Source organism: Mustela erminea, chromosome 3, assembly GCF_009829155.1.
Source record: "Mustela erminea isolate mMusErm1 chromosome 3, mMusErm1.Pri, whole genome shotgun sequence".
Lineage (NCBI taxonomy): Eukaryota > Metazoa > Chordata > Mammalia > Carnivora > Mustelidae > Mustela > Mustela erminea.
The window spans coordinates 116,192,095-116,209,714 of NC_045616.1; the positions used below are offsets into that span (position 1 = coordinate 116,192,095).

The 17,620-nt window shown below is 39.8% G+C and overlaps 1 protein-coding gene across 6 annotated transcripts; it reads right to left on the minus strand.

Moving 5' to 3' along the window:
- Window positions 1–145: 145 nt before the first annotated feature.
- On the minus strand, window positions 146–7,600 carry THG1L (tRNA-histidine guanylyltransferase 1 like). Of its 6 annotated transcripts, none has more exons than XM_032337176.1 (6): window positions 7,243–7,600; window positions 6,268–6,444; window positions 5,166–5,335; window positions 4,299–4,387; window positions 2,782–2,889; window positions 146–1,778 (listed from the first exon to the last, which is right to left on the minus strand). In XM_032337176.1, the coding sequence occupies exons 1-6, from the start codon at window positions 7,431–7,433 to the stop codon at window positions 1,617–1,619; spliced, it is 897 nt and encodes a 298-aa protein (XP_032193067.1). In that variant the 5' UTR covers window positions 7,434–7,600; the 3' UTR covers window positions 146–1,616. The 6 variants fall into 6 exon arrangements, with proteins under 6 accessions (XP_032193067.1, XP_032193070.1, XP_032193072.1 ...); XM_032337179.1 differs by lacking the exon at window positions 7,243–7,600 and adding an exon at window positions 7,029–7,051; XM_032337181.1 differs by lacking the exon at window positions 7,243–7,600 and adding an exon at window positions 7,029–7,047 and having other exon boundaries at window positions 5,166–5,240.
- Between the last annotated feature and the right edge of the window lie 10,020 nt (window positions 7,601–17,620).

Consider the following 17,620-nt stretch of genomic DNA (forward strand, 5'->3'; position numbering starts at 1 on the left):
AATTTTTGTATGCAGAAGTCTGTGAACCACTGCTGTGATGAAGGTACATTTATCCTGGCTTATGTAGAAGACACATATATACAGAAGTTGGATTCATATGAGAAAAGTAAATGAAAAACGAGGCCAACGGAGTTGAAACCTTTTTCTTTTTTTTAAAAGAGATTTTATTAATTACCTAACATGCACCAAATCTCTTCCTGTATAATGAGAACAGGAAGGGAAATAATGATTCGGATAGATGAGGTATCAGCTAGTGAAGACCACCAGCTGTTGCCTTCAAAAATACATTTTCTTCGTGACTGTAAAATGTAGGCTGCCGCTTAATTCCTTTTTGAAAGATTTTATTTGACAGAGCAACAGACAGCACAAGCAGGAGGAGCAGCAGAGGGAGAGGGAGAAGCAGACTCCCCACTGAGCAGGGAGCTTGACGTGGGGATTGATCCCAGAACTCTGAGCTCATGACCTGAGCCGAAGGCAGAGGCTTAACCAACTGACTCAGGTGTCCCTTAATTAATTCCTGATGGAGCCAAATCATCTTCCTCTGAAATATGAAACGAGGACAATGGGCAATGTGAGTTCTCCCACCACCTATCCTCACTTCAGAGGGGGACCCCTCGCTTCAGAGGCTAGCAGCGTGGCAACATGCAATTACTGCTGCTCCTCCCCCACCTACAAGGGCCCATCAGGAGCTGGGACCATTAGGTGTTGTTTGACACCTGCCACTTATGACCCAGTGTTGACCACTCTACTGTCTTAACTCAAATGTCAGTGTTCTGATTACATAGAGGCTACCTGAGAATCATTTTCAGGAAGTCCAGGAGGAAGGTAAATTTTAGAACTGAAGTATTTACAGGACATGGAGTCAGTGTTTTCTCTTCCTTTTTCATTCATTTTCACATTTTTCCTCATATATACACATAATTCTTTCTTCTTAGAAAGAGGTTAGTGGCCTTTGAGATACCCCTGGTGAGACAATGATCATGCTGACAACTCCACAAATCAATCTATGGAATGTTTACACAAGGACATCCAAACTACTACTTATTTGTTCAGCCAAAGTTGCCAACTTGGGAACTGCACAAAACCCTAATTCTCCCTGGAATTCTGAACGCAGAGGCATCATGCAGCCACCAACCCATTATTTACCTCCAGGTCAGTGTTCATGGGTAGGAAAGGTGAGATTTTCAAGGTTAGTGGAGTCTGTAGTTAAGAACAGGTGGTTGAGAGTAAAGTTTGGATTCATATTCTATCATAGGTAGAAAAGGCTTGACAAGTTTTTATAAGACTTATGCCACAATCTAAAAATGATTCATTCTGCAAAGCATAAAATAGTTCTTCCTTTATAAAAATAGCACCACAATTTAAAAAAAAAAAAAATGCACTTCTACAGAAGGAACCAAGTTCCAACATTGTAAAAAAATGTTCTACTTAAAGCAGAACAAGATAACCACCCCATCCATCCCTTCTTTCCTGTTCCCTCTCAGAGCAGTCATGTGTCACTCCTGGCACACTGTTCTTAGTAGTAGGGATCCTATGGCACCTAAGGCCAGGAGACTTGTGGGGTGGGAAACAGCAGGTCTTGCATGGTTATGCATGCCAGGGCTAAAAGCAAAGGATCAGCTGTCTTCGTCTAGGATCTCTGGATGTTCCTTCCAAAAAGCATCCCCAATTATATCACAATATAGAGGCACTGGCTTTGTCCTGGTCCGGGTCACCACCATCTTTTTTCCTTCCATTTCTGCTGGCAGTTTAACTTCTTTTGTTGTGACTTCACCCACCTACAAGGAAAAGTTAAAATACCGACATTGTTAACTGGGTTTGGGAGAGAAGAGGGGGATATGAGGGAAGTTTAGTTTTTTACTTTTTATATTTCTGAGTGATATATATTTATCAAGTAGATATACAGATACACATATCTCAACATTTATGAATTTGCTTATAGTTAAAAACTTTTTTTAAAAGTTATGTTGCTATATTTCCAAACAAGATCTTAGGAACAAAGGAGTGATTCCATGTTCCTTACCAGCAGTAACTATAGAATTAAGGTAATTCTGCTCTCTCATCTGCATTAAGAAGTATCCAAGCCTGTGCTAAAGAGCAAATGTGCTTTAAAAATACTAATAAGCTAAAGCTGCCAATGGGATGACTAATTCTTAAGGCACCACTTAACACCTGGAAACACTCATTAAAAAGAAAAACTACTTTACATGGAAGGAGATAAATTTAGAGAAATCATGCTCAGAAGCTGCTATGGAGGGAAAATATTGAAAATTAAGAATTTAGGTCAATGTACAGACTTATTACAGAATATTAAGGTAAGTATGAATATCTGGGGAATCTCCAGAATATTCTGCAAGTGACAGAATACCTACTGCCTCATATTATAGTTGTCCTGGGATGGATGGACTATTTAATGGTATTATCCAGTGTGGAAGAAATGTTCTTTGAATGCAATCATCCTTCTATCTGCAGTGTACCCTTTATAGGGTTTTATTTGATTTGGAGAGCTTAGGACACAGAAAAATAAGTGTACTAATTCTAAAATTGGTGATGCCACTTAGAGAAGAAATTCTAAACCATAAAGAACACTAGCAAAATTAGCACTGACAAAAAAAAAAAAGCATCCAAAATAATATACAGCATTTCATTTTTAAAAAGATCTAATTCATGTTAGTGACTAGAATCACATCTGCATACATGTAGTAGGCAAGACAAAGATTGGGATGAGCACAGGCTTTTGTCTTTCTGACCTCCATTTTTCTTTGGACACAACAGCATTACCTTCTGCCATATCAACACAGTCCCTTTCCTATACATCAGTGGCTCATTATTGTAGTTGATGTTGAATTCGGAAAACAAAATCTCATTCTTGTCTGCTGCAAGAGTTCCCTGAGAAAAATAAAAAAGATAAAAACAGACTTTTGTGTTTGCTCTCTGCCATAATCGTACCTACCCATTCCGCCCTCTATCTAAATTTCCACAAATCAAAAAGTGGAAGGGTTTTATCAAACCTCTGATAGATATTAATGAATGTGCATTGTGAGAGCAGCTTAAATCTTATTTAGATGTATAAATTCAAAGAATTGTCTTCTATAACAACTGCCTTCAGAAGTCACAACTGTGATGGGCTGACAGGAACTAGCAGTAAGAGGACCTGTTCTATACTACGTACATCGTTAACGCTATCTTATTTGATCCTTATTACCATCTCCACTTGAGAGAACATAACTCCGAAGCTTAGAAAGATTATATAAGTTGCCTAAAACTAAAGATTGCTTTTATTCTTCCAAGAAAAATCAAAATCTAAACTTGGCTCTTCCAAGCTCTGGATAAATCTACCAGTATTCCTATTAATGGTATCTGCAAATCCTCATCATCGTTATGACAACCATTTATCATGTAATTACAATGTATCAGGCACTGTGTTAGGAGCCGTTACGATAAATCACCTCACTGCAGAGTCAGTCATCCTACAAGTAGCGCTGTCATTTAATGATGAAAGCCAGTGTTTCATTAAGTACTTACAATGTGCTTCGTACTATGCTATGTGTTTTACATGCATCATGCTACTTAATTATCACCATAAACCTACTAGGTGGGAACTATTATTTCCTATGTTTCACTTATAAAGAACTAAGGCAAGGTAGCACCTGGGTGGCTCAGTTGGTTAAGTGTCTGACTCTCGATTTTGTCCAGGTCATGATCTCAGGGTCCTGGGACTGAGCCTCACATCAGGCTCCCTGCTCATCAGGGAGTCTGCTCAAGATTCTGTATGCCCTCACCCTGTTTGCTCACACTTTCACTCTTTCACAAATAAATGTATCTTTTTAAAAAAAGAATAATTAAAGAAAAAAATAAAGAACTAAGGTAGAGAAGATAAAATTAAACAGAAGTCCCTGAGTACAATTATTTGACTCCCAGAGCCTATACTCTTACCAATACACACACCCAGCAGGGAATGGCCATGATGAAGAGGCCAAGTGGGACCGATGAAAAAGAAGAGCACATGCCCTGTATAAAGAAGACAACCAATATGTAGCACCAGCCAAGCATTACCATGTGGGAAGGTAGAGCCAGTGTCACTAATTCCATTTTCCAGCTGACGACACTAAGTCCCAGGGAAAAGTAGTAACTCACTCTCAGTCACAGAGCAAGCAAGCAGCAGAGCTGCTACTAGTATGATTTTTATATCCTCTCAAAACAAAGCAGTAAAGAGAGCTTTAAAAGAATGCAAAATGCCATGGGAGAGTATAGAAAACAGCCCCAAGGTTAAGTATTAATGCAGTAAGATCTTATACCTGTAATCTCTCTTGGGCTTGTACTGGTGTTAGTCCAGACTGTTGTACAAGTGCCCAGAAAACTGTATTATACAGATTATTGATGTGACCTGTAAGAGAAGAGTAGTACTGTTTATACATAATCTTCATTCAATATTCACAGTTCAAAGAATACTAGAACTTCACCTCTCTCTTCCAAAGTAGAGAGATCTCAGAGACATTTAGTGATATGCCCAGAACCATACACTGGGAACACAGTGGGGAAGTGGTCAAGTATAAACAAACTTATTTCCTAAAAAGTTCTATTCTGTCATTTCAGTTATACATTATATGAACTGGTTAACTTGAAAACTACACTTAAGAATACTTTCAAAGTTATTTGATTATCCCTTACTCTTTTCCAGTTCTTCTGGCAAAATCAAGATATAAAAAATGAGTTAAGTCTCACAAACGTGTCACCACAGTCATGTAAGGCAGGGGTCACAACTCAAATCACCCACTGAGGCCACCTTAAATATAAAAGCACAAAGCAGAATAGGTGACCCCTGGGGGAATAAGAGAGAATGGTAGAGACTATGGCACCTTGCGAACACGTGTGTCTGTGTGTTAAGACAGCAGTCACTGCCCTGTACAGGTTATGTCCAATACTAAGTTGGAATGATGTCCTAGTATTGCCAGGTCTTCTGATTTTCCCCAAAAAACTTGGAAAAAAGGAATTATTTACATAAATTTCCCAATAGTTTGATTGTTTTCAACTAGTTAAAAAAAAAAAAATGAAATACTGCCATTCTGAACAAAATATACATGCACCAAAACTGGACCAAATCACCACCTCTAATGTATGGAATTGGTGGTTTTAACTACATCCGTTTATTTGGTTTTACTTACAATCTGCTTGCCGCCAACTGAGGTAGTCCTTTAAGGTCTGGTTGCTAGGATACACTATGACTCTTCCATCAAAGCCTGGGGGATACAGAAGGGGCTGATCCTCAAAGTAATCTCGCCAATAAAACACATAGCTGGAGGCGAACTGGGAAGCCACATGAGTCATGAACTTACTTGCAAAAGTAAGGCACATTGGGTGGAGCAAGAAAAGAGAAAATACAAGATATTAATTCAAAACCATGATAAGGGCCTGTGGGTGCAACAGAGTGATTACACAAACTACTCGGCACGCCACAACATAAAATGTGTTGAGCCAAGAGAAACTAAGCAGCCCACCTCTCTCCAGTCCTATCAGTAACTTCCTAATACCAAATTTTTCTCTGTAGAATGTGATGTAAATTTATGGTTCAAGAGATTTTTTGTTTCAGTCTTGGAAGGAAGGGAACCATTGTTTTAAAAACATGCCAATTCGCTATATGCTCTGTTTTCGATGAAAGTTTCAATATATCTGCCAAATGAAATATCTAATTTGTCTATTTCAAGACCCTCCTTAACTAAAACTTTAAGCAATACTGTAAGGCACATATACGCTGTCACTAGCTAGAGCAAACCTATGAATCATTAAAATTATAATCTTCTGATGGCCTCTGTTTCTAGTCTTAATATTTAAGTGCCAGATCTATCTAGAAGCTAAGGTGATGAAGAATGGAGGGGAATCAGATTGAGAGGCATACGTATGTTCAAATACCAGACGAAAGTACAATAGTCTAAACAGAAAACAGACATTCTGCCGTTGCAAATACCGCAGACTCTATCTGTAGTTCGTAAATCAGCAATAAAAAAGCAAAGCCAGGGGTGCCTGGGTGGCTCAGTGGGTTAAGCCGCTGCCTTCAGCTCAGGTCATGATCTCAGAGTCTGGGATCGAGCCCCGCATGGGGCTCTCTGCTCAGCAGGGAGCCTGCTTCCTCCTCTCTCTCTGCCTGCCTCTCTGCCTGCTTGTGATCTCTGTCAAATAAATAAATGAAATCTTTTAAAAAAAAAAAAGCAAAACCAAACACGCTGGTAAGAAATATTCTGAAGGAGCTAGGCCGCGGAATGGAATTACCTGGCTCTTCTTTTAAACCAATTGCTTTTGCGCTTGAACACAAAGCTGTACTCATCGCTCTGTCCATATGCAATCACGATATCCTCCAGTTCTTTCATTACAGTCTGGGCACATTTGGTCATTAGGTGGAGAGCGCGGCTGTCATTGGGTTTTGCAAAGTTGTGCTTCTCAGCAAACCTTCATAGAGGAAAGAGAAGAGAGAAAAGGGCATGAGCGGAAGAGAGCTTGTCATTAACACCAGATATCAAAGACTGCACAGAGAGGGAGATGCGTACTAGCTCTACTAGCCACAACCTGGCTCATTCATTCCTTAAGAACTCCAGACTTTTCCTGCGCTGAGAAAAAGGGGCCTAACTTCCAAGTCTCCATTCCCTTTTCTGTGAAATGGAGATAAAGCTTGCTTACGTCATAGGGCTGTTCTGAAGAGTAGAGAGAGATAAAAAAGTGTAACTATGCCTGGCGCCTTGGAAGTGCTCCACAAATGTCAGTTACAATAACCATTATTAAAATAACACTTTCCAGAATTAAATTTCCGTATTTCTGTGACCTGTCCAGTCACTAATCATAATGAAACAAAAACATACTGTCAAGTGTTGTCCACAGCAAGACCTTAACAGGCCTCTAAACGGCCCTCAAAACCCGCTAACGACATAGCCAGGCACTCGGCTGAAGAGCTCAAATACTGCACCAGGGAGTGACCTTTCCCATCAAGACTTTGCTGACAGGTCTCTGCTCACCGGCACCACAGGCCAGCCGCTCACCGTGAGCGCACTCGGCCTCAGTCTAACTACTCAAACCAGCTCGCGTTCGGGCACGTCGCGGCCGGCACGTCGCGGCCGGCACGTCGGGCGATGCTCAATGCCGCGCGCTCATTGGCTGTCGCGTCTCCCGGTAACCAGGCGCCGCAAAGAAGAGCTGCGTTTGAGTCCCAGGAAGCCCGGGCGCACCATGTGGCCGCGAGCCGAAATCGCTCACCGGTGGAAATTCCTGCCGTCCAGCCGCACCACCACCCAGCAGTGGGCCAGGCAGGTGTCGTCAGCCTCGAAGTTCCGCACGTACTCGAATTTGCTCTTTGCCATGGTGGCCCCCAACTTCAAACACCGTCTCAGAAGGACGGAAGTCGCGGCCCAGCAATTGCAAACTTTCACGTTGCAAGACGCCCACATTCGCCCCGCGGAAGGTGAAGGACCAATGGGGCCCCGCCCCGGAAGTTCCGATGTCTCTTAGTGGCCGCTCTAGCCGTGGTGGAGGCCGGCATCTCTCGACTCTCCTTGTAGTCCTTAATTCACTTCCGAGCTTGGGAGGAGGATTCCGTTCTGTCCTTCGCTCTACGCATGCTTTTTCGTTTTCTCCTCCCGTCGTGTCAGTCTACGAAGCTGTAAAAAAAATAACTTTCTGACCAAGTTTGAAGATTTAGTTGTGTGTTTTTTTCCGAAATAACATTTATTAACTTGTACTAAATGTGCACTACAACGAAAAATAGAAGAAAATACTTCCTATCACCCCTCTCCCTTCCAACCATTGTGGATGGTTCCCTCCCGTCTCTTTTCTATTTGTGTATCTCTATGTTCACACGGGGAACACATTAAATTGTATTCCTACATATATGTAGTTTGTATATTTTTCCACTTCACCACTTTCCAATGTTATTAAATATTTCAAAGGGTGATTTTTAAAAGAAAAATAGACTTATTCGAACGCGTGGACGTACTAAATTAATTTACTCGACTTTTTCCAAAAACCCAATTTTTAATTTTTGTTGGTAGATAATAGTAAGATTAAACCTTTATTTTAATGATGCTTTATGATTTATAAAGCTCTTTTGTATTCGGTACCTACTTACATTATTCTTGCTACCCTCATGAAAATTATTCAAATAATATAAAAGAATGGTGAAAAGTCTCTCACTGACTCCTAACTCAGTACTTCAGACAACTACTGTTACTAGTTACTTGTATATCCATCCACGGATAGAGACAAACATGGATCTACATCTACGTGTGTATCTCTCAAACTACCTCGAAGCAACAGGAAGGAAGGATGGAATGTCGTAGATTTACGCCCTGGCTCTGCCACTTATTATGTGACCTAACATAAGTTACTTCTCTCTCAGATCCCTTTGCTAAGTGGAGAAACCAATTCCTCTCTTGCTTCCCTCTGAAGTTATTGTGAGCATCGAAGGACTTCATAGCTGCCATTTGTGGTATGGATACACACACACACACACACACTGATAAAATAATATTCCAAGGTGACGTCAATTTGGAACCAAGATCAGGAAGTTCTTAGAGGAAAAGGCTAAAACACACCAAAAGGAAATAACCACACAAATTCATAATGTGGAATCTTCTATATACTTACTGACCTGACTTCTTAAAAAGATAAATTTCATGAAATATAAAAAAAAAAAGTGAAATGAAAAAAGGAAAAAAGGTAGGACACTGTTCCAGAATAAAAGGTACTTTAAGAGACTTAAAAACCAAATACAATGTGAAAATCTGGAATGCATACTGGCCCCCAAAATATTAAAAATGGCTCTAAATTCACCCGGAAAACCTGCAATTACAAACAGCTCTAAATTTCAGTGGCTTACCAAACAAATATTTATTCCTTGCTCAAGTCATTCACAGGCTCCTTGCTGGCTACTGCCGTGCTCCAGGTACATGTTCTGATCTATGTGTCTTCTCATTCCAAACCTACAAAGATTATAGGACAGAGATGTACTATCTTCCCACAGGGAAGGGGAAAGTGAGTAATTTTGAACAATAATGCAATCTACTGCAACTGTCTATTAGTTGATAATAGGGAATTATTGTTAATTTGGCACAACAATAGCAGTGTGGTTAGGAAGAAGAATAACTTCAATCTTGGCGGAATACGAAGAAAAAGTGGCAGAATACTAACAATTACTGAATCTAGTGAGGGTCATATAGGTATTTATTATTTTTCCAATTTTTCTATATGTTATGTGTTGTCACCCATAAAGATATGTTTAAGTCCTAAAAGATATGTTTAAGTTATGTGTTGTCACCCATAAAGATATGTTTAAAAATATGGGCATTTATTATTTTTCCAATTTTTTTATATGTTATGTGTTGTCACCCCAAAAGATATGTTTAACCCAAGGTAGAGTGAATGTAATTTTATTTGGAAATAGGGTCTTTGCAGATGTAATCAATAAAGATGAAGCTATTAGTATGGGCCTTACTCTAATATGACTAGTGTCTATGTGAATAGAGAAAACAAACACTCAGAGGAAGAGCACCATGTGGAGAAAGAGACAGAGATTTGAGAGATGCATCTACAAGCCAGGAAAGGCCAAGGATTATCAGGCATCACCAGAAACTAAGAGAGCAGCATGGAAATAGGTATTATCATTATTACCACTTTACAAATGTGGAGATTGAGTAGAGAGAGGTTAAGTGACTTGCCTAAGGTAATAAAAACAACAGGTGATGATTTGAGAATTCCAAACCAGGCATTTTAACTACAGAGCTTATGCTCTTAGCTACTCCTCACTACTGTTTCCTCTTCTCTCTGTCTCTGTTTTTATTCACCAGCTATTCAATAGTTTCTGTCTATGCCAATTATTGATTACTTCACTGAATCCTCAAATCATAAAGGTACATGGGTCATCCAATCCCTTAATTCTCAAACATAATTTATTCATACATGGCCTTTGTGAATTTTGTCATTTGACTATGCTGCCTTATTTTAAAACTATTTTTCTTTATGTCAGCTCTCTTCTTTTTAAATCTTTTTATTGGAAAAAATAAATATTTTATTGAAAATGAGCATTTACATGGAAAAGTACACACAACACCATGTAACCAGTACCCACTCAAGAAAGAGAACATTGTCAGTTCCCAGGAGTCTATTTAAATGACTACTCCCTCTCCTTTCTAGAGGTAATGCCTTCTTAATATCTATAACTTAGTTATGTTCATTTTTTAAAAGTAATCTCTACACCCAGTTGGGGCTTGACCTCATGACCCCAGGATGAAGAGTTGCACGCTCTACCACCTGAGCCAGCCAGGCACCCCAGTTATGTTCATTTTTAACCTTTATATAAATGAAATCTTGCAGTACATATTCTTCAGCATTTGGTCTCTTTGGATCAACATTATGTTTGGGAGATTCAACCAAATTGGAGTGTAACTGTAGTTCATTTTTTCTCATTCTTCTGTAGTATCCCATTGTATAACCATACCAGTTTATCCACTGTATCGTTGAAGAGACATTTGCGTTGCTTCCATTTTGGGGGTGATAATGAAAAATGCTACTTTGAACATTCTTGTACTTGTCTTTTTGTGTACATGTGCCTGAATTGGATATATACTTAAGGCTAGAATTTCTGTATCATGGAGAATCCATCTGTTCATTTTTTATCTATAATGTTATACTTTTTCCCAAAGTATTTTTACCAATTTACGTTCCTCAAAACAATATGTGAGATTCTCCATATTCTCACTAACACTTGATGTTGTTAGTTTTTTAAAAAAATTATGCTGCATCACTCTGACTTGTATATAGTAAATCTTTTGTGTATTACATTTCCATGATGATTAACAATGTTTAACATCTTTTATATTTATTGGCCACTTGGACACCCTTTATTGTGAAGTATGTGTTCAAGTCTCTCACACATTTTTTCACTCACTGTTTAATACTTTGGTGAATTTATTTGAAAGAGAAACTATGTCATTGTCATAAATTGAGAATGAGTATCACATGCCAATAATAGAGGGCGATAGTACATTAAGATAAATGCAATTCCAGTATAATGCTCATGCTTTGTGGTAATAATTTGTTTTCTTTTTCATTCTGCCAACAAGGAAAAGGAAATACTGAACATTACCAGTTATCCTCAAAGTCATTCAAAAAGTCAGTTGCAGAACCTGATCTGGCTCAGAGCTCCCTTCCCCTTCCAATGACATAAAAACCTGGAAGGCAGGTCAAAAGCCATACAACTTTCCCGAGATCTCCCCCAGGTTTATCTGTTAATACCAGGGACCATTCATAAAGTACTAGCAACTTTACATTGTACTGTACTAGCAATATTACATTGATTATCTCATTTATTCTGCACAGTTGCCCATTGAGGTTGGGTTTTCCAATGTTGGTGTGGGTATACTATCCTTGATAGCTGGAGTTATCAGCCACTGCATTATCTGTTTCAGAAAGGAAGGAGAAAGGGGAAGAGAGCAAAGCTCACACCTCCAAACCAAATCATCTCTCTTTATCAGGTTTTTGCTGAAGCTGCACAACTTTTACATAAGTATTTTGAGCCTGCCTTCTTCCTTAACTGCAAGGGAGCCTGGGAAATGTAGTTTTTTTTTTAATTTAAATGTAGTTTTTTTAGCTGGGCACTTGGCCATTCCAATAAAATAGAATATTTCCTCCCTCCTCCCTCATTCCCCTCCCTCCCTCCTTCCCTTCCATCCTTCCTTCCTTCTTCCTTCCTTCGAAAAGAAGGGAGGGTACCTGCGTGACTCAGTCAGATAAACATCCAACTCTTGATTTCAGCTCAGGTCATGATCTCAGGGTCCGGACCAAGCCCTGTATCAGGCTCCCCATTCCAGGGTGTGGGCTTCAGGATTCTCTCCCTCTTCTCCTGCCCCTCCCATCACTTGAGATTGTGCATGTTAATGCTCTATCAATTAATCAATCAATCAATCTTAGAAAAGAAAGAAAGAAAGAAAGAAAGAAAGAAAGAAGAATGCTATTGCATGGTTAACTGGAAGTTTCTGCCACAAAAGACAATAAGAGTTATAAAGGGCAGCCTAACAGGCCCTGTACCCTGAACTCTAACACCCAGACTGCTCTTCCCACCACCTTCAGTCAGTCTATAAAAAAAGAAGTCAGAGAAGAAAAATAAGAGATAGAGGTTTGATTGGAAATTCCAGGGGAAGATGTTACTTTCTTCCCTCCCCATACTGCCCTCTACCACTGGCCTTGGGTTCCCCCACTTCCCACCCCCAGAACAGGTAGTAGCAGGATGGGGGAGGCTTTAAAGGCAGGCAAGTAGGGAGGACTACTTCCTTACTTACCAGCTGGGGACCTGCAGAGTTTTTCTGGTGCTGTCACTGAAGCAGGGAACCAGAAGAGTCACTGGGAGATCCTGATAGGTATTAAGCTCTTCTGCTCCCCTTGAGTTTGGGGGTGTATGTAAATGTAGAGACCATTGACTGCATGATACTTGGAGGTTTCTGGAGCAGCCTAGACCAGTAGATGAGAAGGATCAGTAATGTGGTATGCTTGAATAAACTATGGGGATACCTCACTGCATTCCCCCTTGGCCTTTGGGGCCTGAAAAAGATCATCATCATCACTTGTTCCTTAAGAAGCTCAGAGGTTGGGGCGGGGGTGAGGTGGGCAGGAGCTGGGAGTTGTCTCTGAGACCACTGGGTGAGTAAAAGTCATCTCTCCTGCAGAGGATATGGAGACAGAGTGAGCTGGAAGGGCCAACGGCAGCTATGGTGTTCCTTTCTAAGGGATCCTTGGAGATCAGGCTGGTGCTAAAAATGGCCTCAGGATAACCATGCACCATGCCAATGCAGGAAGAGAGATCTTCCCAGCACCAAGTGGAAGGACAATGACACAAAAAGGCCTCTGCTTTGCCTACACTTCAACCCAGCCCTCAATAGGATTAAGTCTTGAAAAGAGGAGGGTAATGGAGAAGATCTCAGAACCAGACTATGGCTTCCACCTCCATTTCAGATTGTTGGAGTGGAGCAGAGTGAAAGAGCAGACCCAGGGTCTCCTTCTTTAAGCTCCTTCAGTAATAGGTCTGGCCAGTGCTGGGGCTGCAGTGAGAGGCACTTGCCAAAAAAGACAAATATGGTATGATTTGCAGTCCAGTTCATAGAGACAGTAAGTAGGATGATGGTTGCTAGGGAATAAGGGGAGTGGGGGAAGGGGAGTTATTGTTTAATGGATATAGAATTTCAATTTTGTAAGATGAAAAGAATCTGGAGATTGGCTGCACAACAGTGTAAATGATGCACACTATTGAGCTGTACACTTAAAAATGGTTAAGGTGGTAGTTTTATGTTATGTGTATTTTACAACAATTAAAAATAACTAAAATCCTGCATACAACAGATATTTATGACCTAACTGGACCATGACCTCTATTTCTAAAAATTTCTTTTTTTTTCCTAAAAATTTCTATTACTTAGAAAATCACGGGGCGCCTGGGTGGCTCAGTGGATTAAGCCGCTGCCTTCGGCTCAGGTCATGATCTCAGGGTCCTGGGATCGAGTCCCGCATCAGGCTCTCTGCTCAGCGGGGAGCCTGCTTCCTCCTCTCTCTCTCTCTGCCTGCCTCTCTGCCTACTTGTGATCTCTCTGTCAAATAAATAAATAAAAAATAAAATCTTTAAAAAAAAAAGAAAAAAAAAAAGAAAATCACTTATCACAGTGACTGACAGAAAAAAATAATTGCCTTTGGTGTAGAAGTCATATTTCGGGTTGTCTTCCCTGATGCTGACTCATTTCATTTGTACTAAGAGCTGCATTATGTAAATGAAATTCAGGGTGGAGGGGGGTGAGAAGAGGAATAATTTGTCTCTAAAGTCTCCTTCCTGCTCTGAACCACTCTAATCAAATTTCTGGCTGGGAGCAATGTATGTACTTCCAGGAATGGACTGCCTAGCTCTGTCATGGTTCTGGAGCAGGTATAAACAACGGCATATATGAGGATATGCATGGGTATAAAATTTAGAATTACTATTATAGAATAAATTAATGATTACAGGGCCTTGAAATTGTTATAACACATCTGTTCTTTACTTTGAGATGTAGCTTGCATAGGTCAGAGTGAATGGATTTTATTTCTAAATAGTCATCAGTTGCGTCCTAAAATGGGCATGTTTTGTCAACTACCCATTCTTTCTAAATACTTAGTAGAAGTTTCAGAAGTCATGAGGATATGGTCACTTAGAGGGCCTGGGAAAAGACATTAGAAGAACAGAAAGGGGGGATTAGATGAATTTCCTAGTCCATGTGACCTTGTTACCACATAATTCTGCAATTTTACTCATTCATTGAGCAGGTATTTAATTTCCTACTATGTATTATACTCGATGGGATGCAAACAATACAATACATGGAGTTCATGGCCCGCTGAAGAAGATGGATATTAAACAAAGGGTTTCACAAGTAACTCTTGGACTAGAATTGTGTTAAGTGTTGTGAAACAGGTTGGAGGCCCTGCCCTAACTGGGCAGATGGGGATGGTCCATGAAATTTTCCCTGAGGAAGCAGTATTTAAATTATGACCTGAATAATGAGGTGAAAAGATGGTTTGCTTTGTATGTTTCTGGAATTGTTGACTTTAATGTTGAATAAACATTTTGCCAAAACATTTTTCTTGTATAGAGTTTTGGAAAACAACCCAAAATAATGTGTATTTCCATACCGTGGATCAGCCAAGTAACAAACAACTATCGTGCACCTTCAATGTGTAAAGACAAGATACTGACTGAAAGGATACAGTAAATAAAAATAATTATTATAATTATAATTATTTATTTTTTTAAAAACACTTTCCAAGTGTTAGAAGCTTAAAGTTTCCAAACAATACTGTCATATATTATCCTATTTTCCCCTTTCCATGAGTGTGTAGAGGGGCCAGAACAATAATTCTCTCCATTTAAAAAGAAACAAACTTTGTGGGAACTGGTTAAGTATTTGCCCAGTGTCTCAGGTTTCCAGAACTAAGATTAGAATCGAGTCCTTCTGATGACTAGTCTAAGTATCTTCACTCTATCGCTTTGCCTTGCTATGTTTTTTTTTTTTTTAAAGATTTTATTTATTTATTTATTCGATAGAGATCACAAGCAGGCAGAGAGGCAGGCAGAGAGAGAGGAAGGGAAGCAGGTTCTCTGCCAAGCAGAGAGCCCCATGCGGGGCTCGATCCCAGGACCCTGAGATCATGACCTGAGCTGAAGGCAGAGGCTTTAACCCGCTGAGCCACCCAGGCGCCCCATGCGTTGCTATGTTTTTAAGAAAAAAGACGGATAGCTGTTCTTTTTGTTTGCCTAGTATCCCAGCATCCCTCCTTCTGTCTTATGGCAATGGCACCCCTAACTGTCCTTCCCCTGCCAGACCATTTGGTTTATTTGGAGAATACCTCATCTGACCTTTGCTCCAAGGTAAGTACATGACCAAGACCACTGATGTTTTAGTGTGAACTAGAAAAAGGCCCCTCTTTTCAACAGGCATAGTTGTATACCAGGCAAAGCCTCGGTAAATATGACCATACCGGATTTCAGGCCCTGCTTTCCCCCTTTGCAATGGCCAACCTGCACAAATATGATAGCCCCACTCACAACTGAGACCTGGACAGTGAGGTTCAGAGATGTGCACTTCACCTAAGCCAGGTCAATAAGAGAGTCTGACATGCTGCCAGAATGACTAGAAAAAACAGATTCTCTTCCTATTAGAAATGCTACACTGGTGACCACATTGCCTTCAAGAGGGAAGAGACTGTCCATGAATTAGGTCTATACAAAAGGCAAAAATCTAGGAGATAGAGAATATGATTTTTGAGTACATTGAATTGAGCATTGGTTCTGGAATCAGTGCTGCTTCTAGACTCTTATAAGTTTCTGGAGGGCAGGGGCCCTGTTTAATATTTTTCAAAGCTCTATTCTCTGTGCTAGAATAGTGCCTGGCACATGGGAAGCAACCAATAAATAAGTGTTGAAAGATTAAGCCAGTAAGTTCCATTTTTGTATATGGAATTGGGTTTTTAGAAGTCTCAATTCATTGGGGTATAAATAAATTAACTTCATTTCCCCCAATAACTGCTCTCTCATGTTCTCTTTTATTGATGGTTAGAAATTCCCTTAAAGAATCTCGGCCAGGGGTGCCTGAGTGGTTCAGTTGGTTAAGCATCTGCCTTTGGCTTAGGTCATGATCTCAGGGTCCTGGGATCAAGCCCTGCATTGGGTTCCCTGCTCAGTGGGGAGACTGCTTTCCCTCTGCCTGCTGCTCCCCCTGCTTGTGCTCTCTCCCTCTTTCTCTCTCTCTGTCAAATAAATAAATGAAATAAAACAAAATAAAGAAACTTGGCCAGATCCCATAACTTCCCTGTAGGTGAAACGTGTTAGTGTTGGTATTCAAATGTTGGTCAAGACCACTGTGCTCCTCCAAATGCAAACAACTCTTTCCCTCTCAGTCCTATTCTTCTATCAACTCAGGGTGGAGAGGTGGTTGACATAGCAAGTCTGATTCTGGTTTTTTTCAGCAGATCCTTCATGGAACCCTTAGTAGGGGCTCCTGGAACTCTGAGTGGATTACTTCACACTTTATGTTCTAGGCTTTTGGCCTTTGTTATAATTTAAGAACAAAAGGAAAAAATCCCACTCAACATCTTGTTTATTGGTTTGAGTTAGATCAAAGGCAATTCATATAGAAGAGATGAACTTGAAAGAAAATAGGATGACACTTTTGGATAAATTCAGGAGTATGAGTAATATATGCAAGGTAGATTGAGGTATATGAGGAGACCCATTTTGACTCATGGTCGATGCAGTCTGGGAGTTACCTCCTCTTTAAATTATTACATTTAAAAGTAAAATTCTGTAACTACATAATTTCATGATGAGTAACTGAAATATAAATCAAAATCAGACTAACTATATAAATACAACTAAAGTATCTTCATTCTTGAACTATATTTAGGCTTTGTTTTATACATGTTTGAAGATGAACATCATCATCTCCATTTCCATACTGAATTTTGGCCATATTTTTCTTCATTTTCATAGTCAAAAGGCTTGAAAGTTTGGAATCATTATTGAATATTCTCTAATTTCCTCTAATAATGGCTAACATGCTTATTAGGTGCCAAATATTTTATTGCTCCCTTTACATAGAACATTTAATATACTCCTAACAGTTCTTTTAGGTATATACTGTTGTTACCTGCATTTTTAGCACATAGAAATTAAATTATTTGTCCAAGGTCACATAACTAGTAAATAGTATAGCCAGGATGGGAAGCCAGAAGTGTAATGCTAGAGCTTATGCTCTTAACCAGTTTTTCTATACTGCGTCCTAATAACACCATAACATTGGTTTATAGATTTATCCATTCAATTAGTTATTAATTTATCTATTCATGGCACAAACACATTATTTATTTATTTATTTATAAGAGCAAGCCGGGGGAGAGGGGCAGAGAGGAGATGGAGAGAGAGAATTTTAAGCAGGCTCCACACTCAATGTAGATCCTGACCCAGAGCACAATCTCATGACCCTGAGATCATGACCTGAGCAGAAACCAAAAGTCAGGTGATTAGCTGACTGAGCCACTTAGGCACTGCTGCTCAAACAGTTCTTAA